The sequence below is a fragment of the Notamacropus eugenii genome, chromosome 2 (assembly GCF_028372415.1).
Source record: "Notamacropus eugenii isolate mMacEug1 chromosome 2, mMacEug1.pri_v2, whole genome shotgun sequence".
In the NCBI taxonomy this organism is placed as follows: Eukaryota; Metazoa; Chordata; class Mammalia; order Diprotodontia; family Macropodidae; genus Notamacropus; species Notamacropus eugenii.
Window position 1 is genome coordinate 313,734,550 of NC_092873.1, and position 26,590 is coordinate 313,761,139.

Consider the following 26,590-nt stretch of genomic DNA (forward strand, 5'->3'; position numbering starts at 1 on the left):
TGGACCTGAGTGAGAGAGGAGCACAATCTAGCCATGACCCTAACACAGCCCTGATCCCAGAAAACCAGGGGTAGGCCTGGGGAGTGACTGAATCAGCAGTGGTGGAGGTGGTGGTGGCTGTGATGGTAGGTGTGGTGGTAGTGGTGGTAGCAGCAGCTATTTCCAGAGATGAGGCCCACAGACGGTAAGGGGATTAAACAACAGATTACAAGGGTCTCTTTGCTGACACTGAGGCAGGACTCTGTTGCTTTGTCCATACTTGGGATCTGGGTGGCAGTCCTAGGTGGCAGCAGTCCTGGGGCAAGGAGGAGCACTGGCATAGGTAAGCTTGTGGCAGCAGTGGAGGGGTAATCCTCCTCACAGTTCCAGAGGAGAAAAGAGATCTTGTGGTCACTCACAGACCAAATAACAGGCCAGGAGAGGAGTAAACATCTCTTCTTAGATCATACCACCTTTAGAAGAACTGAAAACTTACAGGTCCCTAGAAGTACCTCTTAAAACAGCTGCACAAAACTCATGAAGTTTGGGACAGTGCACCCTCCCTATTGGAAATAGAGCCCTGTCATAGGAAAGAGTTAAAAAATCAAGAAATAGAGAGGGAAAATGAGCAAACAATGGAAAAAAAAAATCTGACTATAGAATCTTACTTTGGCCAAAAGGAAGCTCAAAACATACACCCAGAAGAGGACAACAAAGTCAAAGCTCCTACATCCAAAGCCTCCAAGAAAAATATGAAAAATATGGAAGAGTTCAGAAAAGATTCTGAAAATCAAGTAAGAGAAGTAGAGAAAAAGTTGGGAAGAGAATAGAGTGCTCTAAGAAAATCATGAAAAATGAGTCAATAGTTTGATAAAGGAGACACAAAAAATAATGAAGAAAAATAATACCTTAAAAAATAGACTAGACCAAATGGCAAAAGAGGGGCAAAAAGTCAATGAGGAGAAGAATGCCTTAAAAAGCAGAATTGGCCAAAGGGAAAAGGAGTTCCAAAAGCTCCTTTATAAGAAAATAATTCCTTAAAAATTAGAATGAAGCAAATGCAAGATAATGACTCTGTCAGAAATCAAGAAATTATGAAACACAACAAAAGGAAAAAAAAAGAAAATTGTGCAATATCTCAGTGGAAAAACAACTGACCTGGAAAATAGATCTAGGAGAGAAAACTTGTAAATTATTGAACTACCTGAAAGGCATGATCAAAAAAAGAACCTAGACATTATCTTTCAAGAAATTATCAAGGAAAACTTCTCTGATATTCTAGAACCAGAGGGTAAAACAGAAATTGAAAGAATCCACTGCTCACCTCCTGAACAAGATCCCAAACTGAAAACTACCAGGAGTATTCTAGCCAAATTCCAGAGTTCCCAGGTCAAGGAGAAAACATTGTAAGCAGCCATAAAGAAACAATTCAAGTATTGTGGAAACACAATCAAGATAACACAAGATTAGCAGCTTCTACATTAAAAAATAGGAAGGCTTGGAATATGAGTTTTTAGAGGTCAAAGGAGCTAGGATTATAACCAGGAATCACCTACCCAGCAAAACTGGGTATAATTCCAAAAGGGGAAAAAATTGACATTCAATGACATAGAGGAATTTAATGCATTCTTGAGAAAAAAGCAGAGATAAATGGAAAATCTGACTTTCAAATACAAGAATCAAGAGAAGCATGAAAAGGTAAACAGGAAAGAGAAATCATAAGGGACTTACTAAAGTTGAATTGTTTACATTCCTATATGGAAAGATGATATCTGTAACTCATGAGTCCTATTTCAGTATTAGAGTAGTTGGAGGGAATGTATACAGACAGAGGGCACAGGATGAGTTGAATATGAAGTTCCCTAAGACATAAAATTAAAGGGTGGGAGAGGAATGTACTGTGAGAAAGAGAGAGGGAGAGGTAGAATGGGATCAATTATCTCATATAAAATAGGCAAGCAAAAACTTTTACAGTGCAGGGGAAAAGGGGGGGGTGAGAGGGAATGGGAAAAGGAACTCTCATTGGATTTGGCTTAAGGAGGGAATAACACACACACTCAATTGGGTATGGAAATCTGTCTTACCCTACAAGAAAGTAGGGGGGAAGGAGATAAGAGGGGGGTGATAAAAGGGAGTGCAGATTGGGGGAGGGGTAATCAGAGCAAACACTTTTGAGGAGGGACAGGATGAAAGGAAACAACATGACTATTTTGGAAGTGTTTTATATAACTCCAAATGTATAACCTATATTGAATTGCTTGTCTTCTCAGTGAGAGGTAGGGAGAGAGGAAGGGTGAAAATTTGGAATTCAAAGTTATAAAAAGAAATGTTAAAAATTGTTTTTACATGTGTCTGGGAAGTAAGATATATAGGCAATAGAGTATAAAAATTTATCATACCCCACAGGAAAATAGCAGGAGAAAGGGGAAAGAGAAGGAGATCAGTGATGGAAGGAAAGGCAGATTAGGGAAAGAGGTAACCAGAAGCAAAACACTTTTGAGGAGGGACGGTGAAAGGAGAGAATAGAACAAATGGAGTTGGAGGTATAGGATGGAGGAAAATACAGTTAGCAATGGTAGTTGTGAAAAAAAATTTTTTTTGAAACAAACTCCTTTGATAAAGACCTCACTTCTATAACATACAGAAAATTGTGTCAAATTTATAAAAAATAAGTCATTCCCCAATTGATAACAGATCAAAAGATATAATCAGATGAAGTAATCAAAGCTATCCATAGCCATAGAAAAAAACTATTCGAATTCACTACTGATTGGAGAAATGCAAAGCAAAACAATTCCAAGGTACTACCTTATACATATTAGAATAGATAATAGGACAGAAAAAGTAAATGACAAATGTTGGAGGGGGTGTGGGAAAAAGGAGACATTAATGTACTGTTGTCAGAGTTGTGAATTTCATTAAACTATTATATAGAGCAATTTGGAACTATGCCCAAAGGGCTATAAACCCAGGCATACCCTTTGACACAACAATAGTACTACTAGGTCTATATCCCAAAAGAGATGAAAAACAAAAAGGAAAAGGAATCTATGTACAAAAACATTTATAGCAGCTCTTTTCCAGGGCTAAAGAATTGGAAATTGAGGGGATGCATATCAATTGGGGAATGACTGAATAAATTGTATGTAGTTGTTATGGAACGCTATTGTACAACAAGAAAGGATGAGGAGGATATTCTCAGAAAAACCTAGAAAGACTTATATTGGTTGATGCAAAGTAAAATGTAATGGGTAGAAATTAACAGCAATATTAGAGGATGACCAGCTGTGAATGACTTAGCTATTCTCAGCAGCACAATGATCCATGAAAACTCTGAAGGACTTAGGATGAAAAATGCTATCTATCCCCAGAGAAAGAACTGACGGTGTCTGAATACAGATTGAAGCATACTTTTTCCTTCTTTTATTTCTCTTGAAGTTTTTTTTGTCTGTGTTTTCTTTCATAACATGACTATTATGGATATGTTTTGCATGACTACACATATATAACCTATATGGAATTGTTCACCCTTCCAATGAGGGGGGATGAGGAGGAAGGAAGGGAGAGAATTTGGAACTCAAAGTTTTAAAAACAAATGTTAAGAATTGTTGTTCACATGTTACATGTGAGGGGGAAAATTAAAGACTAAATAAATAAATAAACTAGAAAAATATAATCAATTTCTTTCTTTCTAGTTTCCCTTTCAACCATCTCTTTAATGATCTACACTGGAATTTTCCCAGGGAATTGGAGTTAAGCAGATTGTTTTCTTTCCTTTTAAGAAAATCAGGACCTTTCCCCTTCTCTGTCTTGCATCTCCCATTATCCATCTTTCAACCAAATTTAGTATGACATTTCATTAAATTAGGCATATTTCAGTGTTTGAGAAATATTGAACTTCTTTTGTAGGGAGTCTGATAGCAAGAATATTTCTGTTAGTGTCTTAGCAATCACATCTGCCAGTTCTTTCAGGACCAGAAAATGTAGTTCACCTGGGCCAGGAGACTCGAATTCATCAAAGGAAGTTAGGTGCTCTCTTGCTTTCTCCTTAACTTATCTTGGATATCAACTCCCTGTCAGTCTTGTTTGTTCTGTCATTTCCAGGGTAAACGTGCTTCTCCTTTGCCGAGAAAACAGAAACAAAATCAGAATTAAGCTGTTCTGCCTTTCCTCTGCTGTTAGTTATCACTGTCCAAAGCATCTCTCACCCTCCTTTCTCTATTCCCTCCCCCCAAATATGGCAAAAACAAACAAAAACCACTTTTGTTTGTCCTTAGCCTCTCTTGCTGAATTGAACTCATTCTGTGGTTTAGCATTCCTTACACAATTTTTATGGGACTGTGCCATACTCATCATATTCATCTTCTGGTATTTGGTCTTATTTCCAACTTCTGTACAATTCCTTCTAAAATCAAGGTTGGTTGGTACATCCACATTGGTTTCTTTTGACAATTCCCACTTTACTTCTTCATTGGAGGTTTCCTTTTTTGTCTTCAAAATTTTTCTTGAGCATCTTCTATCTCTCCTGATATATTTAATTCTATGAAATCCTACATGTCATTTCTCTGAATTCTGGAGATCTGTTTTCCCCAAATTTAATGTCAGACCATGCTCAGATTTCCTCTCTATTACTATCTAGAATAGAGAGGTCCTTTCTTCCTAAGGTTCTCAAATTTCCATCTCAGCAACCAGTTCTTCCCTATGAGTAAGAATTAAATACAGAATCAAATCTCTCTTTTTTGCTTCCTCTACCTTTTGAAGGAGAAAATTATTACAAAGACAAGTCAAGAAGTTACCTTCTCTACTCTTGGTAGACAGAGAGTTCTAAAAAGCATCCAGATAATTAAAGTTTCCCATCACTACTATATCATGCTACCATGCCAAACTTGTGACTTTTTTCTCACACTCCCCATCAATTTTTGTTCTTTCTGTCTAGGTGATCTGTAGTGTACTCCAATGGCAAAATGACTATTCTTCCCTCCTTAACTTATAACCCAAATAATCTTCACCACATTGCCCCCTTCTTGTTCCTAGAGTTACCCAAAGCCGAATCAATGAGTCCTGATTCCAAGTCTAGTACTCTTTTCAAAACAGCATCAGTGCCTCTAAAAGGATTCACTGTGAAGTTTTTCATTTCAACAGCAGACATTTAATAAGCACTTGCTTTATACTAGGTCCTAGAAATACAAAGATAAAAACATAACAATCTCTTCTTTGAAGAAGTTTGCATCATACAATAGGTGAAGAGATATATAAATAAGCAATAATTTGAAGAAAGTGAGACATATGATAGATGTAGGTTGGATGCGGATGTAGTTTAGGAAATCTTCAAGGAAGATGTAGTATCTGAGCTAAGCCTGAAAGTGAAGGATTCTGAAAGGGAAAGATGAGGAAGTAGTGCATTCCAGACATGGGGAACAGCTTGAGCAAGTGCACAAAAGTGGAAGATGGTCTAGTTAATACATCTGATAAATTCGTTCAGCTTGGCTAGAATGGCTAGACCATGTGAAAGCACATGGCGTGAAACAAAAGTAGAAAGTTGCATGTTGGAGAAAAATTGAAGAAGGCCTTTTAAATGCCAGGCCAAGGAGTCTATCTTTTATGCAAGAGGCCAGACAGACCTACTGATGATTTTTGAGCAGAGGAGTGATGCTATCAGATTATTTTGTTTACTTTGTAGAACACAAATTTGAGAGGGGTGGGGTTGCAGGCAGGGAGGTCAACTAGTAGATTATCATAATAGTCTAGGTAAGACATAATAATGGCCTGAAATAGGATGGCAGCTATGTAAGTAGAGGGAAGGGCTTAGACGCTAGAGCCATTATGGAGGAAGAATTGAAAGTATCTGCCAACTAATTGGATTTTGGGGTAAGGGAGAGGGAGAGGGAGAAAAGAGTCAAGGATACAAAACTGGTTGATTTGAAAGGGTGTCTAAAATATTCAGGATAGGAGGGAATAAGCACTTTTAAGCACCTATTATGTGCCAGGCATTGTGCTAAGTGCTTTATAAATATTATTTCTAAATTTTCTTAGTTCACTTGAGAGCATTTACAAAAATACTATTTACCCACCACTTTTAGCAAACACATTTCCATAAAGTTAGATATACCTATACCCATATAAAGACAGGTTCTGTTCTCAAAAACTTTTGTATCTGAAAATGGAAAAGTTACATATAGATAGGATATGATTTTTTTTGAAAAGACTCTCTGTTCACTAGTGGTCATTTCTTACTTCAATAAATCAATCAATAAAAATTAATTAAACGTCTACTATGTGCCAGGTACTATGCTAAGTGCCTTCACTATTCAAGGTTAAAAATTATTTTTAACTTTGTTCTTAGGATACAGCTTTGCCCTGTAAATTTACAATTCACATCCCCAGTTCCATAGTAAATAATCAAAGAGTAATAACATACCTTTTGAAAAAAGGGATCACTAAGATATTATTTTTAAGAAAAAACATTGACTAAGGGAACAGCTGAACAAATTATGGCATAAGAATATAATGTAATATGAAAAATTCAGAGAAATTTAGGAAGATTTATAGGGATTGATGCAAAATCAATATAACTAAAAGAAAAATATGCACAATGGTCATATTAATATAAAAAAGTAATATTTGATGACAGAGATCTCAGATCAATGCAATGAACATTTTTGAGTCCAGAGAATAGACTATGACACATACCACCCCTCCTCATGGTAGAGAAGTGGTCAACTGTAAGTGCACAAAAAGGACTGAGTGCGCACATTTCCTATCAAATGAAAATTCTTGGGGATACAAACTCCATAGAAGTAGGCAAATTACTAATCAATCAGTTATGTTAACAAGTCTAGCCTCATCCAGTTTAATCCATCAATCCAGTTCTATTAGAAACACGCATGAAGTGTCTACCATGTACACAAAGCATTGCTTCACTTCTTAATTCTTCTCTGCTTTACCTTCAGGCTTTTTCAATCTCCAATAATTGAGGAAACATAACATTTTCTGGTTGCTATTGGGCATAACTCCTAATTCTGGCACAATCTGCATTTCTTCATGTCCCGATACTCCAAGTCCATTGCTCTAATGCAGTTTGGTTCCCATACCCAAAAATCTCTTGAAACAAACTTTGTAATCTTTAGACCTAGGTCAGCTTTCATTAGCTGCACCTCTGCTCTCTAATCTGTTAATTGAGAGATTTTGCTGTTCACTGAACTTTCCCCTCACTTCCTACACTCTCAAGTTCTGACACTTCGTGATTTTTCCTTCAACACTTCCCCCTGCTTCACCTTCAGTAACAAGCCTTCTATTCAGTTTCAACCAATACCGATTTTTACTTATGGAGAAACTGCATATTTGAGATAATAAATTCATGTACTTATCTAAGTCAGTTGTTGTTTAGTACAAAGGCAGGTTACAATAACGATGTCTATATAAATTTGAAGGTAGGTTATTCCTCACATAGGGACTCCAATAACTTGTACTCTGACTTTTGTATCATCTTCCTGTCTATTTCTCATGGATTTTTTTCTCATTTCTCTGATCTTTCTTCAATATTTTGTGACTCACTATTCCATTATATTTTCAGGACTAGTTCCTCTTCATCTTACCTCCTGGAAGTGTGAACAGGGGCTACCTCAGCATTTCTCTCCATAAAAAAACAACACTAAAACCAAAACTAAAGCTTTTGTGACATTCAGGATACTCACTTGGAAGCCTGAATCCATTCTTCATAGAGTTCAAAGGTCATGAGAGGTTCTGGCAACTCTCTGAGATAAGACTTTAGAGCTCCTAGATATGAACAAATTATTTACCATCATCAATTATGATTGGCCAGGGGAAGGCACTTGATAAGTGGTCTTATATATAAATCTCAGAAGGCTTGGATTAAGAGCACTGAGTATAGTACTTGGGCATTACAACGAGAGAAGATACCTGCTGCTTCTCTTTCATAACCATTCTTAGACAAGGCATGCTGGACAAAAGAAAGAACTGATTTTTTTTTTTGTCTTGATCCTTTTTTGTGGTGTGACTTGGAACGGGATATACTACTCTTGGACCTCTCAAAGACATGATGGGAATTTGTTGGTTTTAGTGTCCCAGAAACACCTACCTTAAAGGTCTACTGAGTCCCTTTCCTGAAAATCCCTGTCTAACTCAGTCATGTGACAACCAGGTAACTCTATTACCTGCAATAGCATGAGGGTCAGCTGAGTATTCCTGTACATCCAGTACACAGCAGTCCAGAGCAGCTTTCAGCTTTTTCAGTTTAGAAGCAGAGGGAGCCACTCTGAAAAGGCCCTGCCAGAAAGACAGAAAAAAAAGTAAAAGTATTAATAGGAACAGATCCTGCAGATCAGAAGTTGAAAGACAAGTCTCACCACACAAATTCTCAGGTGTCTTTTCATGGAAAATCTATGTTAAACCAGAATGTTATTCTGGAAGCTTGGAAAGTAGGAAAGCAAAGGGCATGTTATAGTGACTGTCAGCCAAACTTTGTACACTCAGGCTAGGGATAGATAGATAAATAATGATTTTGGGGGAACAGCCCTCTTTGCACCCAGCATATTTGCTCTAAATCTGTTTTCTATAACCATAAAACTTCCTACACCCTCTGACCCTTAGAGTGTCAGCTAGAGTACATCTAAGAAACCTACAGAATGGAGAAGAGAATTAGAAGAGAGTTGAGAGTCTGAAGGAGTAGAGGGAGAATTTAGGAGAGAACTGGAGAGGAGCCTCCAGAACAAGTTAGGAGCTAGAAAGAAGGTTGTTTAAGTATCTTTTGGACACCAATTCACTCTTTTCCTCCTTTCATTCTGTAATGCTAAGGTCTTTATTATACTCATGAAAGAGCCAAACTCACATCTCTTGGGAGTGACTCAAGATGGCAATGATCTCTCTGTTTACCCTGACTTCTCTGCTAGGTATGACATTGTTAACCAGCTCCCCTCTTTAAAATTCTCTCCTTTAGCTTCCAAACACTGTACTAGCCTGCTTCTCAACTTATCTCTCCAACTGTACCTTCTTTATTTACTTTAATTGTCCCTCCAAGACCAACTATCTCCTAAAAATGTGTTACTCAAGGCTCAGTCCTTGGCCTTCTCTCTTTATACAATATCCTCCTATACCATGTGCTGGAAAAAATAAATTAGACTGATCTGCTTGGTCTCAGGGAAGAGAAGTAGGAGCAAGAAACTACAGAGGCAATTTTAAGTTTGATGGAAAAACATTCTTAACAAAGAATTGGCTCATGATATAATGAGTTTTCTTTTATTTGAAGTCTTTAAATAAAGGCTTATTGGCCACTTGCCAGTATCATTGTTGAGGTGATTTCTGTTCATTTATGTTCATTTATTAAATGACTTCTGAGGTTCTTTACAATTCTGAGATTCTGTGTTCTTGAGTTTGAGATGTCACTGGACCATTCAGGAGGAAGTTGTTGATGCAGGACAGTTGTTCAAGAGAAAGGTTAAAACAGGGTATATAAATTTGACAGTCATCTACATGGAGATGATGAAACCACTCATTGAAGCAGATAAGAGCAAGAAGTTGTAAGAGACAGAAGAAAAAAGGGATCAGGATAGAACTTATGGAAGATGGATGAAGATCTAGTAAAGTGCAGGAGCAGTAAGACAGAGAGGGAAGAACAAGGAGAGAGCAGCAACAAGGAAACCAAATTAGGATGGTTTTTGTTGTATGTAAGTTCTTGTTGCATCCTTGAACCAGCTAGGGCAGGTAACCTTGTTGGTGGTAGCACAGGAGGTAAGGGACAGTTGCTGAGTAACCTTAGAGTCAGTAAGTACCAGCTTGTGGATTTTTGGTTGTTATTATTTTTAAGCTTTCAGATTCTGGATTTAGTCAGCTAAAGTTGTTTTATCTTTGGCATATAATTTCTATTTTGAAAAAGTTTGAGAGATCATGGGGATCAGAGAAAATGTGTGATCTTTTCTATTTTTCCGCATGTGACCCAGTCTCTTTTAGCTATTAATTTTTTTGTTCTGCCTACAAATATGACCTAATTTCCCTTAGTCTTAATAAACCTTCACTTAATTTTGACATTCCATAACCTATTTTCCCACTTCTCTCTTTTAAAGCCAAACTTAGAAAGATTTTCTGTATTCATGAATTCACAACCTTACTTCTCACTCACTTCTCACTCTTGCAACCTGCTTCTGACTCCATTACTATCCAGGTCACAAAAAGAACTTACATACAACAAAAACCATCCTTGTTGCCTTCTTCCTCTTTCCAGTGCTATGGAGATTCCAGCTTTAGGATGTGGAAGTTTATTTGGGCTATAAAAACCAGTTTGGTCACAGTCATCCAGGAAAAAAAAACCTGTTGGGGGATGCAACCCCATAGCACTAGCACTGGAAAGCTATGAACTGCCAGTATTGGGGGGAGACAGCATTATAAAGCTCTGAACAGCTGGTGCCATGACAGAGAACTAAAAAACAAAAGGGAATGAGGCAGGTCACCAGGATGTGTGTGTGTGTGTGTGTGTGTGTGTGTGTGTGTGTGTTCCACCAAGACTGGAAAAGAGCACAGCACTTAAGTGGGGCCAGATGTGACTACCCAAAAGTCACTTGAGGCACAGACTGAGGTTGTTGAACCATGCATGGAAGGACGTTGTGACATTTTGAGATCCAGCCCCTAAGGCTACAATTAGAAAGAAGGAAGTTAAACAGTAAGTAATAGGGTAAATAAGGGGACCAAAAAAGACTCAAATTACCAAAGATTTCAGATATAACAAAACTCAGATATTGAATATAAACAGATAAAATCAACAGGAAAAACCACAACATCAGAAAAATATATGTCCTCCAGATCTAGAAAATGAATTTAGGTATCTATGGATAAATACTGCAAAGTAAAAGAAAATATGCCAACATTTTATGTGACAGAGGACACCGTGGAATACGGAGAGAACAAGGAAACACAACACATTTGGTCTCAAGTATTTCAAAAGAGAAATGAGAAGTCCTTCACAACAAAAATAAAGGGCAGAATAGAAAATTTTGGAATCTTCAATGGCTAATGTCACCAAAGAAACAAAAGAGAGGACAAAATATTGGGAGGGCAAATATCCAGAAGTGAAGTAAAATCAAGAAGAGAAGCAAAGAACAATAACATTTTAAAGGCATCCTCACTATACAAGCAAACAACTGATTTTGAATATAGGATAAGTAGAGATAACCTATGGATCATAGATTGCCCAGAACATGGCAAAAATCTTAACAAAAAAACCCCCAAAACCTCAGCACCACAATGCAGAAAATAATAGAAGAAAACTGCCCAGAACTTCTGAATATAGAAAATGAAATTTCAATTGAAAGAATTTACAGATTGCCTCTAGGAAAAAACCCCCAAAAAACCCAATGCTGCCAACCACAAGACACATAATGGTTATGTTTAACAATTCAGTTAAAAAATGACATACTACAAATGATCGGGAAAAAGAACAAATTAAAACTTCCCAATTAAATACTAAATTAGAAATTCTGAGAACCAAAGGAGAGATTAATAAAACTGAAATTAAGAATACTATTGAACTAATAAATAAATAAATAACAGAACTAAGAGCTGAATTTATAAAAAAAGCTAAAAAAACCCCTGTTTATTTATTTTAAAAAATTTATTTTAAATTTATTTATTTTAAAAAAGAAAGAAAACCGAATTATCAGCATCAAAAATGAAAAGGGTACATTTACCACCAAAGAAGAGGAAATCAAAACAATAATTAGGAGCTATTTTGTCCAACTGCATGCCAATAAATTTGACAATCTTAGTGAAATGTCTGAATAGTTACAAAAATATATACTGCACAGATTAATAGAAGAGGAAATAACACACTTATATAACCCCATTTCAGAAAAAGAAATAGAAAAAGTCATTAATGAATTCCCTAAGAAAAAAGTCTCCACAGCCAGAAGAATTAAGTGAATTCATTTAAAAAACAATTAATTCTAATACTATGTAAACTATGTGGGAAAATAGGCAAAGAACGAGTCCTACCAAATTCTTTTTATGATACAAATAATATGCTGATACCTAAACTGGGAAGAGGCAAAAAAGAGAAGGAAAATTATAGACCAGTTTCCCTAATAAATATAGAGGCAAAAATTTTAAATAAAATATTAGCAAAGAGATTACAGAAACCAGGTAGGACTTATACCAGGGTTGGTTCAATATTAGGAAAAATTTTAGCATAACTTTGGAAAGAAAATTATAAGCCAATATTATTGCCAACATTACTAATGAATTGACTCAAATATTTTAAACAAAATTCTATCAAACCAACTACAGTGATTTATTCATGAAATCATCCATTATACTCCAGGGGGATTTAGGGAATCCAAGGATGATTTGATGTGAGGAAAACAATCAATATAATTAATCATATTAAAAACAAAAACATGCAGGTAACAATGTCTAGGATAACAATTCTTCAAAGACAAATAACTTTGAAGGATATAAGAACTTTGATCAACAAAATGACCAACCATGATTCCAGAGGACTCATGATAAAAGGTACTACCCACTTCCTGACAGAGAGGAGATGAACTCAGGGTGAAGATTGTGACTTTTTCTTTGGACATGGCCACTATGGGAATTTAGTTTTCTTAACCATATATGTTTCTTTGTACAGATTTTTTTCTTTCTAACTAATTGGAGGGAAGAATTGGAAGGGAAATAAGGTAAATTTTCACTGTTTGCAAAAAAATTATTTTAAAAAAATTAAAATAAAGCAAGAGAGGATAGGAACCCTGGAGGAACTGGGTTGAGATAGATGGAGATGAATGATTAGAACACTGTAATGGGGGAAGGGTATTTTTCCCTTGATAGAGCAATTTTGGATCATAGTATGGGGGATGGAAAGGATGAGAAATAACCTCTATTCCCATTTCAAATAGTTAGAAGGTAATTTTGGGTGTCAGAAACAAATTTATTATATTGTCATTAATCATAGGTTTCTAATAAATGCTCAATAAAATGATCCTCTTGCTAGTTCAAAACATTCTTTCTTTGGTGTTTTAGAAAGAACAGGCTGATAACACCGGAACCATGGATGTGAGCACCAGTCTAACTGATATTTCTCTACATCAAACTCCCACCTTCTGCTTTAAGGATTTCTGTCATGAATAAAGACTATCATTTTTGGGAGTTACATGGAAGATAGATTGAAGAGGAGAGAAGGAAGGCAGAGTCCAATTAGGAAAGTATTTCAGAGATCCAACCCAGACTTTCATCCAGAAGATATTCTGCACACAGAGAATGAGCTTGGCTTCTGTCTGATATCAGAGGTCCTAGTCTTAGACTGGGTCCTGGCAGTGAGAGGTCTATAGTCTTTAATAGTTATGCTGGGACAGGGTGTTGTTGCATTTCTCTGATGGCTCAGGCAATTAGGGTGGAGTAAGTGGTGCTTCCAAATGAGGCATGAAGTTCTGAGGTAAAGAGGTCTACAAATCTAGAACTTGAGAGTAGCTAGAGTTAGAGCGTGAAACTCTTAGGTCTAGTGATGGAAGAAAAAGAGTAGGTTATGGGGCAGGAATTTTGGTGTCAGCAGCAGTCCTTACTTAAGTTGGCATTTGAAAGTAATGTTGTTCTCTTGTTCAAAAACTGTTAATGAGTCCCCATTTCCTACTGAATTAAATTTAGCCCAGTGTTCTATCTAATTGTCTCATAAACCCTTTACACTGAACTCATTCCAGCTTCCATAGTTTGTTCTTGATATTTTCTTTACCCAAAATATTACATTATCTATTTAAAAACATTTATTTACCACCTACTTTGGATAATAAAATATGCTAGTGGGGGTCAAAGGAAGTATGTGATAAATACGATAAAATTTGAGAGATGTAGCATTACATTCAGGAATTTATGTTGGAAGAACTAGGAATATAAAGGGGAACAAGGTCACATAGAACTTTTTTCATGGAAGAACAGTCTCCTGAGATTGAGATGAAAATGATGGGTTTGTACCTGATGCAGTGCATGCATACCTACCTCCTCTTGCATCCCACATTCAAGAAGCATTGTCACACATGCCTCAATAGGGAATGCAATTTCCCTTCCACTGACTGCCAGGTGTTCCTCCAAGGGTTTTCCAAAGGATGGTTTTTCTACCCATGCCTCTGTTGGGGAAGCAAAAGGAAGATGAAATTTGGCAAACTGATGGATAGGAAACTCTGTATCTTAAAAAAATCAAGGCTTACCCAGCTTTACTTGCTATCACAGGAACAAGGGGAATTCTCATTTGAGCCCATTAGCTGAAACACAGGTAATGGTAGACATTCAACTAGTATGTCCATCACCCTGGATGAAGTGTTGGCACAGTGTACTATGGCTTACTATTCTGATCTCTGAAATTCCATCTAACTCTATAGTTTTATATGCCCCTAGTATAAATATGTTTTGTGTCTTTAAGGGCAGATCAAGTGACAGACCTATTTAATTGAGTCCCCTCTTTAGAAAAGAGCAAAACATGGACTTCTAAAACAAAGGCTACTGAGTTTAAGTGCAATGACAATGAGGAATGTGGTCATTTCATCCTCATCCAGATGACAAGGAAGAGTTCTGTTTGATTGCTAGAAACCCTCTACTAGTAAAGGAAGTTTTGCACTTACCCTGTTGTGCTTTTATTTGAGGCAAAACATTCTGCAATAGCGTTAGTGACTTCCTATGGTATTCTGCTTGCACTTCTATCAACTGAGAAGAAACAGAGGCAAATATTTCTTACTAAAGGTCCTTAGGCAAGAAACAGGCTTAAAGTACACTGTTCATTATTACGATGGCTTAAGCTCAAGCTTTCATGGGGAAACGGTAGGAAAGTAGGAAACCAGTCTTGCCACACTATAATTTAATTTATTCCCTCCCCACTGCCAATATCACCTAAAATAATGCTCATGCTCCTGCTTCAGCTTCAGCCACTTTCTCTAATCAAGAGAGAGACAGAAGTGACTCTAAAACTCAAGGGTAAGGATAATAGTGAACATAAGTGGTTCGTTCATACTAGAAGGTGGAGCCCAATATAAACACCTATTTCTTTAGTACCCTGGTGGAAAGGGATAACTATAGAACTTACCTCAAAGGTTGGTTGTGAAGATCAAGTGAAATAATGTATACAGATTGTGCCTTTAAGCACTATATGAATGTAAAATGGTATTATTATCCTACTTTGGCATATTATGTCCCCATAACAAAAGGGAAAATTAGAAACCAAAACAAACATTTAAATATCTATTTATCACCTATTTATCAATCAATTGATCTATCATCTATCAGAAATATAAGGAATATTGTGGAATAGAGAGGGGAAAGATACTCTCCAATCAGAGTACTAGGAAAGAAAATGCCGGAAAACATAATTGTTCACCATTCACAACTGAATGACTCAGGTTTCAACAAGTGAATTTTGGATAAAACTGACTTTGCTGCAGTGGGTGGGGTACATCCAGACTGATATACAGCTTTCAGAAAGTATCTTATGAATTGAAATTGCTCTGGCCACTGTACTGTAGCTGAGACAGAATCATCTCCCATCCTCTTCCCTTCCCTCTAGTCTCAAGGCTGTCCTGACAGCAGTACCTTTCAAGATTTGTTCAAGTAAGTAAAACATTAGTTAATCTTTACTTTAGAATTTTTTGTCCCTAGGTTTTTTTCCTATTGTTTTAAGTAATATATATACGTATATATATGTATATATGCATATATACATATATATAAAACTATATATAGTTCCCTATATATTTAACTTAACCAAGACTCAATTATAGATAACAACTCCATGTGCAGCTTATAGGCATTTTGAATTGAACAGAGGATGAGATGACCAGTAAGATCTTTGACAAAAACAAGGATAAGACAATCTCTTAGTACTCTGAGTATCAAAGGCATTCATAAATGATTATAAATTATCTAATATCTCAAAAGTAAAATGTTAAAACTTCAGTTATTTAAGCATACATACATAAAATTTAAAATTTTATGGAAAAAATAAAATCTCTAGATGTAATTCTATCACTCCATCTATCTTTCTCCCAGACCTCTCATGATTTGGAAATTCCCTGTACTGATACAAATCAGCAATCAGTCTATAACTCAGTCTTAAATAGTAGTTTGATTCTATGTCAATCAACTAATATGTATCGGAGTCAGGTTTTGAAACTAGACCTTCCGCTCTTCAAGACTGGCCCTCTCTCCAGCACAAAAAATTCACAAGCATTTGGATTAAATGCCTACTAAGTGTCAGGCAGGCCCTCAGGCATTGCCAAGGAATAAAGAACAGAATAGCTAGGGTTTTGAACAACAATAACAAAAGATATTAACTGACTCTGAGGCCTAGTGTTCAAATGAATTCGTGATCTCATTGATTTGGAAACTCCTAAATGATACAGTTCATAACCCAACCACATCTGCCTATTGTGGAAGCATGTTAAGGACCCTTCCATACTTTTCTCTTTAGGCTTCATATTACCAAATAATATTAGCACAGCAGTTTAGTCTCATGTGCTTAGTCTAATTTGAATGAGAAACCTTATCAACCAGTTCTGAAACAATATGCTATGCATTTCCTCTACCAGCTGTTCTGCTTGGTTTCTACTCCACAAACATCATGACCCAATGCAGAGCACCCTATGGCACCACCACCCCACCTTACTTTAGCTTCCTTTTTTGTACTGTCTTCCCCCACTAGATTATAATCTCTTGGAGGGCAGGGATTGTCTTTCTTTTTCTTATTTATATCCCCAGCACTTAATGCCTGCATATAGTAAGGGTTTAATAAATATTTACTCACAATGAAATCTTTTTATAGGCTCTTTTAATAAGGGGATAACTAGTTTCTAAAAGGAGAGCCTTAATCAGATCAGAAAGGACATCTCCCCGAAACCGATTAGGAATATGGTCAGACTAAGAGAAGGAAGAACATCTTTGATTAATTTAATTAAGGGAAATATCTCTTAAGTTCATAGACATCATACAAAGAGTAATCTTTGGAGAGAGCGATCAAAGAGGGAATGAATGAATAGCTTTAGAACATGATTATTCAGAGTACATCTGAAAGTTGAGTGATTATTGTACCACTTAATTATTCAATAGAGATTTGCCTAGAGTTTGTCTTCCTGTTTAATCTTTATGACAGTATTTTGTCTTTTGTGTTGGGAATACTATAAATAGTGAGTGGAAATGGCTGATGACATATTTTCAAGTGCAGGAGGAATTTTTTATTTTTTATCTAAGTGGAGGTACCCAGAATTATTTAACTATTAAATTTACATCTGGCATCTTTGTGCCTAAAATTTAGTACAGAATTTCAATCTCACACCATCCTGTGTGACACTTACCCTTCATAAATTCACCAAAGGGGCCTACCCAATGTGGATCAATGTGCTGAAAGCCTTCCTCACTTTGTCTATAGATGATGGGGCACTCTGGCTATTCACCTATCATCCTTTACCTTCACTACTTGACCATTCTATCATTTCTTCTTATTATAAATTTCTTAGATAACATCTTTACTTCCATTCTGTTCCCTTAAGTGCCTTATTGGTTATATAGTGCAAATTACACCCACCAGCATGTTCTCCTTATCCTTTGAGTGATATTCTTTTGAAATTCTTCATAAACTATTGTAATCTATGTTTCAATATGGTAGGATATAGGCATTAAAAAGAATGCCAGGGCAGCTAGGTGGCACAGTGGATAGAGCACTGCTCTCCGACACTTACTAGCTATGTGACCCTAGGCAAGTCACTTAGCTCTGATCACCTCAAAAAAAATAGGCCTTTGTTTCCATTGGAAGCATGAGGTCATGAAAATAACTCTTCAGTTTTCTGGAGGCAATCGAACCAGCTCTTACTCTAGTTCAATTCTAGGCTCAACTCATTGTCCACAGTCAATCTCAGATATAGACTGATGAATAAGCTCTATAGGAGGTTGAAATGTTGATAATAGACATTCTTCATTCACTTGGTATTTTCTGTGTAAATGATCAAGACAATTTGTTTTGAATGACCACAGAGCTCTTCTAAGAAGCTCTGCATGATTCCAGAGCTTAATGCAAACAACACAATGCCATTTGCAAACAGGACCATCTGTAGGAACTCACTATCTTGTAAAGAAGCCCTCTTCAACTTGGATTTTGCCCTGGATCTTTTTTATTGCAATGGCAAACACTGTGGAAACACATAAATGTTTATGATCAGATAGTTATGATCAGATGGTTGTTGAAGAGGGTTATTTGTCACATCTTTATTTTTTTCTTTAATAGAATTTCTTTTTAAAAATTATTTTTTGTATTTGTCTGGTATTTAATTTTTCCCCACTTACATGTAAAAACAATTTTTAACATTTGTTTTTAAAATGTTAGATTCCAAATTCTCTCCCTTCCTCCCTCCCCAACTCTCCTTATTTAGAAGGCAAGCAATTCCACATAGGCTATATGTATATATGCAGTAACGCAAAACATATCCATAATTATCATGTTGTAAAAGAAAACAAAGACAAAAAACCCTCAAGAAAAATAAAGTTAAAAAAAAATATGTTTCAATCTGTATTCAGACACCATCAGTTCTTTCTCTGGGAATGGATAGCATTTTTCATCCTAAATCCTTCAGAGTTGTCTTAGATTGTTGTCTTGTGAGAATAGCTAATAGCACAGTTAATCATCTTACAATATGGCTGTTACTTTGTATATAGTACATTTCACTTTGTATCAACTCATGCAAGTCTTTCCAGGTTTTTCTGAGAGTATCCTGGTCACCATTTCTTATAGTATAATAGTATTCCATCATAATTACATACTACAACCTGTTCAGCCATTCCCCAATTAATAGGCATCCCCTCAATTTATAATTCTTTACCCCCAAAAAGGATCTTGCTATAAATATTTTTGTATGTATATATCCTTTTCCTTTTTGCTTACATGATTTTATAGCCCTTTGGGAATAGTTCCAAATTGCTTTGCAGAATGGTTGAATCAGTTCACAACTCCACCAACAATATGTTGTCTCATTTTTCCCACATCCCCTCCAACTTTAGTCATTTATTTTTTCTCTCATATTAGCCAAACTAATAGGTATGAGGTAGTACTCAGAATTGTTTTATCTTGCATTTCTCCAGTAAATAGTGGTTTGAATGTTTTTTCATATGAATATATAAATAGCTTTGATTACTTTGATTACTCTGATTACAGAAAATTGATTATATCTTCTGATCATTTCTTAATTTGGGAATGGCTCTTATTTTTATAAATTTGACTCTTCTTTATATTTGAGAAATGAGGGCTTTATCAGAGAAAATTACTTCAAAACTTTTTTCACAGTCACTATCACTAACTGTATCTTCCTCTATCCTATTCTTCTTGCCTCATTTATTCTGTTCTCTCTCTCCTTTCACCCTGTCCCTTCTCAAAATGTTTTCCTTCTCACTACCCCTTCCTCAATCTGTCCTCCTTTCTGTCACCCCCCTCCACCTTCTCTTATCCCCTTCTCTTTGTATTTTCCTACATGGTAAGATAGATTTCTATACCCCATTGTCTCTGTATCTTATTCCCTCTTTTAGCCAGTTCTAATGAGATTAAGGTTCACTCACTCCCCCTATTCTCCCCTCTCTTCTTCTCCATTATAAAAGCTTTATCTTGCCTCTTTTGTGTGAGATATTTTATCCCATTCCACCTCTTCATTTCTCTTTCACCCAGTACATTCCTCACTCATTCTTGAATTTTATTTTTTAAATATAGCCCACCATATTCAGTTCACATGTATGCCCTCTATCTATATCTACTCCTTCTATCTACTTTCTAATGAGAAAGGTCTCATGAGTTACAAATATCATCTTCCCATGTAGGAATATAAGGAATTTAAACTTATTCAGTCCCTTATGATTTCCCTTTTTTGTTTACTTTGTTATGTTTCTCTTTAGTCTTGTATTTGAAAGTCGAATATTCTATTCACCTCTGATCTTTTCAGCAGGAATGTTTGAAAGTCCTCTATCTCACTGAATATCTATTTTTTTGCTTCAAAGATTATGTCCAGTTTTGCTGAGTAGGTGATTCTTTGTTGTAATGTAAAGGATGTAGGCATCCTTTGCCCTTCAGAATATCCCTCCATATTCCAAGCCTTTTGATCCTTTAATGTAGAGTTGCTAAATCTTGTGTTATCCTTACTATGGCTACATAATACTTGAATTGTTTCTTTCTGACTGCTTGCAATATTTTGTCCTTGAACTGGGAACTCTGGAATTTGGTTATAATATTCCTGGCAGTTTTCATTTTGTGATTGCTTTCAGGAGGTGATTGGTGGATTCTTTTGATTTCTATTTTACCCTCTGGTTCTAAAATATCGAGACAGTTTTCCCTGATTTTTTCTTGAAAGATGATGTCTAGGCTCCTCTTCTTTTCATGCCCTTCAGGTAGTCCAATAATTTTTAAATTTTCTGTCCTGGATCCATTTTCCAGGGCAGTGGTTTTCCCACTGAGATGTTTCACATTGTCTTCTATTGTTCATGCTTTTGGTTTTTATTGTTTCTTGATTTCTCATGAGGTCATTCACTTCCATTTGCTCCATTCTAATTTTTAAGAATTTATTTTCTCCAGTGAGTTTTTGGACCTTTTTTTTCCCATTTGGCCAATTTTGCTTTTTAAGGCATTCTTCTCCTCATTGGCTTTTTGAACCTCTTTTGCCATTTGATCTAGTCTGTTTTTTAAGTATTTTAAGTATTTCTTCAGTATTTTTTTCTGTCTCCTTTATCACACTGTTGACTCTTTTCTTATGATTTTCTTTTATCACTTTCATTTCTCTTTCCAATTTTTCTTCTGCCTCTCTTACCTGGTTTTCAAAATCCTTTTTGAGCTCTTCCATGGCCTGAGACTAATTCATGTTTTTTTTGGAGACTCTGTGTTAGAAGCTTTGACTTTGCCATCTTCTTCTGAGTGTGCATTTTCATCTTCTTTGTCACCACAGTAACTTTCTATAATCAGAGTTTTTCCATTATTTGTTCATTTCCCCAGCGAATTACTTGACTTATAACTATTTGTTAAAATAGAGCTCTGCTTACATAGTGCAGGATGCCCTGTCTCAAGCTTCAGGGCTTTTGTGCATCTGTTTTCAGAAGCACTTCTCAAGCTGGTATGATGTAAGGAGAGGTTTTTTTCTACTCACCTGGCCTGTGCTCTGGTCTGTGAGTGACCACAGGCATTCTTTTCTGCCTTGGAATTTTGAGAAGGGTCCCTCTCCACTTTGGTAGTAAGCTCCACTATGCTAGTCTCCTTCTCACCCTGAGACTGATACCAAGAACTCTGACTGTGATCTGAGTATAGGCAAAGCAGTGGAGTCCTTCCTCAGTTCTAGCAAAAAGATTCCTATAATTTTCTGACCAGTTGTTTGACCCCCTGCCTGTGGACTGAGAGTTCTGGAAACAGCCACTGCCCTTGTTGCTGCTGATTCAGTCACTCCCAAGGCCTGCTCCTGGTTTTCCAGGGGTGGGGCTGTGTTGGTGTGACCTGTGCTGGACTGTGTTTCACTCTCACCCAGGCACAACAGACCTTTTCTGTTGACCTTCTAAGTTGTCTTTGGTGTCAATGCACTGGGAGGTCTGGAAACAGCCACCAATATCAGTCATTGAGCTGAACAAAGCATGCTCCAGGTTTGTTGGGGTCCGGTGTATGCTGGCTCAGCCTGCACTGGACTGTGTTCCTCAATATACCTTTCCTTTCCAAATTGTGGGGCTGGAAATTTGTTTCATTCTGTCTTTTTGTGGGTTCTACTGTTCCTGAATATGTTTAGAGTAATTTTTTAAAAGGTATTTGGAGGGATTTAGGGGAGAGCTCTGCTGAGTCCCTGCCTTTATTTTGCCATCTTGGCCTATTGTTTCTTTCTATTAGAAAATACTACTCATCACAATTCATCCTTTCTCATAAGATATTTAAAATGAGTTTTTATTCTAAATTGATGCTGCCTTTGGCAACCATGTGTTTCTTTAATTGATAAGTGAAATATTGGCTGTGAAAGGTATTTTATGTATTTTTTTGGTATTATGGCAATAGATTTACAGAGGTTCCATATAAATATATATAATTTCATATAAAACTATGTTGACATAATTACTGATGTCTATTGACTCATCCTAAATACTAAATTAAATAATTCTGGGTTGAGTCATTTCAATTATATACCATACCTTTCTGTCATTATTATTCTTGCATTTTACTAATTTGGACAAGATGATTTAGACTGCTGATTCAGAGATAACTTCTACATTGATAATACATCTTTTCCTGTTAAAAATATAATCTATTTTTATTTTGCAATATTATTAGTGCTTACCATGTCCAGCCAAATGTTTTCTTGAATAAAGTGTTCACAATATAAAGATGTTAAGCTTTTATGAAGACTACAATTCTGGCATCTCATACTTTTCCTTAAATCATACTTTCTCATATATTTCTTATGATTCTCACCTTTCCAATTTTTGCACTGATGTCACTAAGTATGAGAGTGGATTCTGATTTATTTTGAAGGGCATTATTGACTTTTTTGTAGAATTTCTTCATCTTTTTATCCTCAGCAATGGCTGTTGGTACATAAGTTGTTACTATTTTCATGGTATAATATAAGACAAATGGATATTCTATGAAATAATCATTATTGCAGCCTTCTGAGATATGATAAAACTTATGTCCTATCCTTCCACTTAACTATACTTCTTTCTGGTCTCATTTATAACAATAATGTAAATATTTCTATGATTCAGCTTCTCCGTTGGATGAAGCTCTCACATTTAGAAATACAAATGAATTAAATAGATAAAATTAATAAAAATGAACTTAATAAAATCTAAAATTCCTCTACCTCCTTTTCTACCACTATGCCAATGCCACTGGAGAAGCAGAAGGAGACCACACAGAACTGAGGGTCATTTTAGTTTTTCATTTGTTTCACAGGTCTCTATGCTAAAAAATCCATCACCAAATGGCCAGTCTGCCTCTTCAAACTAAACTGAATTGGTTTCCAATAGGAAATTGAAGTTTGAGTATTACTGGGGCCGCACACAAAAGTCTGCCTAGCTTGTTAGATTCTGACAAAGCTTGAAATCTTCTGGCAAAGCTTTCAAGAACCCAGTCATCTTTACGTTGTGATGAGGCATTCAAGTGGGACTTGGTGGTGTCTACACAATCAAAAAAAATCTTATAGGTTTTTCTCAGACTTATTTTCTTCTTCAGTCTACATGTTCTCACCTGTCCCAAATTATTATTTTCCTTCTCTTCTTCTTTTATCTTCAGTCTCTTCTTTCAAATCCATGAGAACTTCTTATTCTCTTCCCCTTACTCTCCCTATCTCTTCTCTGACTGGCCGTAATGTGGAATCAAAGCTCATACTTTGTTCTTTACTATATTTATTGAATAAGGTTTAATTTTTTTTTTTTTTACAAATCTGGTAAAGTCAAATGTTTAATTTATTTTTAACTTATAAAAGTATATTAGAGTATTAAAAAACTATATACATGGTAATCCTTTTCCGATTAGCATGTCAAAATGAGAATAGGCAAACAGATTTGGATGAAATGATTATTCTTTTTTGATTCTCAGACATTTGGAGAAACCATCATAAATAACATTTCACATAAGAAGAACCTGAAGGCCTAATACTTCATATTATGACAAGATGATAACTGACATTTGAATAAAATTTTCATTTGCCAAGTACTTTATATACTTTATCTCTTTTGATCCTTACAATGACCCTATGAAGTATGTACTCCAGGTATTATTCTTCTTACTTTACACATAAGAAAACTGAAACTGAGAGAGGTAAAGTGATTTGCCTATGATAATACCACTAGAAAATATCTGGGGCAAGATTCAAACACGGATCTTCCTAACTTCCAGTACAGTGTTCTATTATCTAGTATGCCATGTATATATACTTAGCCAGGAAGAGTCAAGGTCTCCATTTTTTGTCTTCTATTTTTTTACTCCTAGTTTGGCTATAGTGAGTCAAGAAACCATATTTCAAAATAATTCTAGTTTTCTGAGTCTTACCATTTGGAAGTAGTTTGCATAGTCAATTTCTTTGGCCACAAAACTGTACATATCAGCTGAGAGCTGGTCCTGTGGAGGGCAAAATGTCAAGTCAAGTTATGAATAGTCATGAAAACAACAGAAGACTAATAAAATACAAGAATTTCAACATCTGAGGCAGCAGAAAAGTGAAATGGAGGAGTCTTAACTTTCCTTAATCTTGTAGGTTACCTTGGGCATATTATAAATCTTTCATGTATGTTTCATTTGGGTTTGTCCTTCATTGCCAAAGAAGACCACGCCAACAGAGACATGATGATATGACTTGCACTTGACTTTGTTTTGAGTGAGGGAGGGCTGTGCAAGGTCACCAACCTCACTTCTCCTCCTGAGCCATCTGAATTCAGTGACTAGATAGATATTCATCAGGATGACTGGAGATGACCCAGGATGCACTGGGAGACCTTGGTCCCCTTCAGGCACTCACTTAGGGTGAGGCAACACTCATTCATTGAATAGGCCTGTTTAAGAAGTAGCCATGAGATGGTCCCTTTAGTAGGCAAAGATAAAGAAAGATATCAGGCTGGGAGGGAGGCAGCAATATCCTCCTGGCTTCAGAGTGATTATAATGCTTCATTTAACCACAGAGAGCAGCACTAGGGAAAAAAGTGTACAGGTTTAGTTTAAAGTGCAATGGACTTCTCTGGAGTTCAATGGATTCTATGATTCTGTCTGGTATTATCCATGCAAATTAGAAAATGTGAGCTAATATAAATGTGAGCTAGTTTACCTAGATATATCCAGAACTTGTTACCTTGTTACATGCAAAAAATAATAATTAATGCTTCAATGACAACTTGGATGGATGTCCCTAGAGGAGTACCATGGGCTATATAAAATTTTGATCAATAACCTACCCAACGGCATAGATAGCTAATTTAGCTAATTTCTTTCTTATAATCACTCCCTCCATCTGCCTTGCCTTAAACTACTCTCAGAGGTTGGAATTTGCTTTGCTTATAATTAATCCCTTCCTGAATTGACCCTCATTCTTATTCTCCCATCTCTCCAAGCTCAGTTCCTTCCTGTTTCCCTAATGAGTTGAATACATTTCTATACCAAACTTTGCCTTCCCCAGTCCCCCAATGTTTTCCTCATTTTTTAATTGTCTTCTACTTGCACACCACAATTATATGAGGTAAGTTCCTCCCATTCATTCTTTCTTCCCCAATGTATTTATTTTTCCTTTCTTATTTCTTCTTTTTAGATCATCAAAACCTAAGAAAACCATTTACAGGCCCTCCATCCTATTTTTTTCCCTTCTACGGCCATTGAAGACCTTAGAGTTCTAAGGGGATACTTATTTCTTATTCTCCTATAAGAGAGTGAACTCTTCATAAATTTATAATATCTTCCAATTGTTTAAATGTTTTTACCTTTCTGTATTTCTCTTGATGCCTGCTTTTGTACTTCCAAGTTTCTGAGGTCCGGGCTTTTTAATCAGGATGCTTGCAAGTTTTCTATTTCACTAAAGGTTCATTAATTGCCCTATTTGAACATATTCAGTTTTCTCATATAGGTTATAAGCCTATATTGCTTTTTGGAATATATTCTGCTAGGCTTTACTCTTCTCTTTGGTGACTATTGCTAAGTCTTGTGCAATTTCAAATTGCCTTCTGGCTATAATGTGTAGGCAATTTTCATTCATGAAATCTTGAAGTATGGTATCTTGGCTACATTTTGTGCCATTGTGTCATTAATGTCAATCTTTACTGGAATATGTGGGGGACAGCTTGGTTATATGGCTTCTGCTCATTCCATCATCTTTGCTGGTCTCTTTCCATGATCATTAATGACCATGCCTTCCAGTTCTTACTAACAATATTATCTGACAATTCTTTTAGTAGCCTAAGATTTAGTTTATCTGGGCCTGGTGACTTGAATATGTCCTCGTTGGTAGAGGCTCTTTTATTATTATGGTAGTTATTTTGGGTACCAAATTTCTATTAGTCATTTTGGTTATGTCCATTTCAGACCAAAACTCATTCTCCTAATTTCAAGGAGCTTATCTTCTACTAGGGGATACAATAGATTAAGACATAAGTAAATATAGCATAATTTGCGTTGGGAGAGAACACTAAAAATTAAGGTTTAAGGAGAGGCTGCCTATAGGAGATGGCACATGAGCAGAGCCTTGAAAAATGTTAGGTTCTAAGAGGCATAGGTAAAGGAGTGCTTTTCAGGCATGGGGGCAGCCTGTGCAAAAAAGATGGAATGTTTGATTCTGGGGAACAGAAAAGAGATCAGTTTACCTGTAACATAGAATGTATGAAGGGGAAGAACTGTGAGATAAATCTAGAAACATACACTAAAGTCAGATTGTGAAAGCAAGTCACAGAAAATACAATCAAAGTAAGAGTGCAGAAGTTCTGGCTTCCCCTCATTAATTGCAATTTTCCCATAGACCAAAAGCAATGATTATTTCCTTGAGCATACTCTTTTCCCCAATTTTTAAATTTTACCTTTAGCTTTTGGTTATCATTAGATTTGTCTCACCAGTTTTAGCTCATTCTAAACTAATTCTAACTGGATAATATATTCATTTAA

At 36.1% G+C, this 26,590-nt stretch overlaps 1 protein-coding gene across 3 annotated transcripts in view; it reads right to left on the minus strand.

Moving 5' to 3' along the window:
• ARHGAP44 (Rho GTPase activating protein 44) overlaps window positions 1-26,590 on the minus strand; it is a 191,803-nt gene that overhangs the window by 72,601 nt on the left and 92,612 nt on the right. For all 3 annotated transcript variants that reach the window (XM_072645033.1, XM_072645032.1, XM_072645029.1), the window contains 5 exons: window positions 24,005-24,073; window positions 14,592-14,673; window positions 13,972-14,099; window positions 8,154-8,265; window positions 7,674-7,755 (listed from right to left, as the gene is read on the minus strand). In XM_072645033.1, coding sequence (XP_072501134.1) covers window positions 7,674-7,755; window positions 8,154-8,265; window positions 13,972-14,099; window positions 14,592-14,673; window positions 24,005-24,073 — 473 coding nt within the window. The remainder of the gene's footprint in view (window positions 1-7,673; window positions 7,756-8,153; window positions 8,266-13,971; window positions 14,100-14,591; window positions 14,674-24,004; window positions 24,074-26,590) is intronic.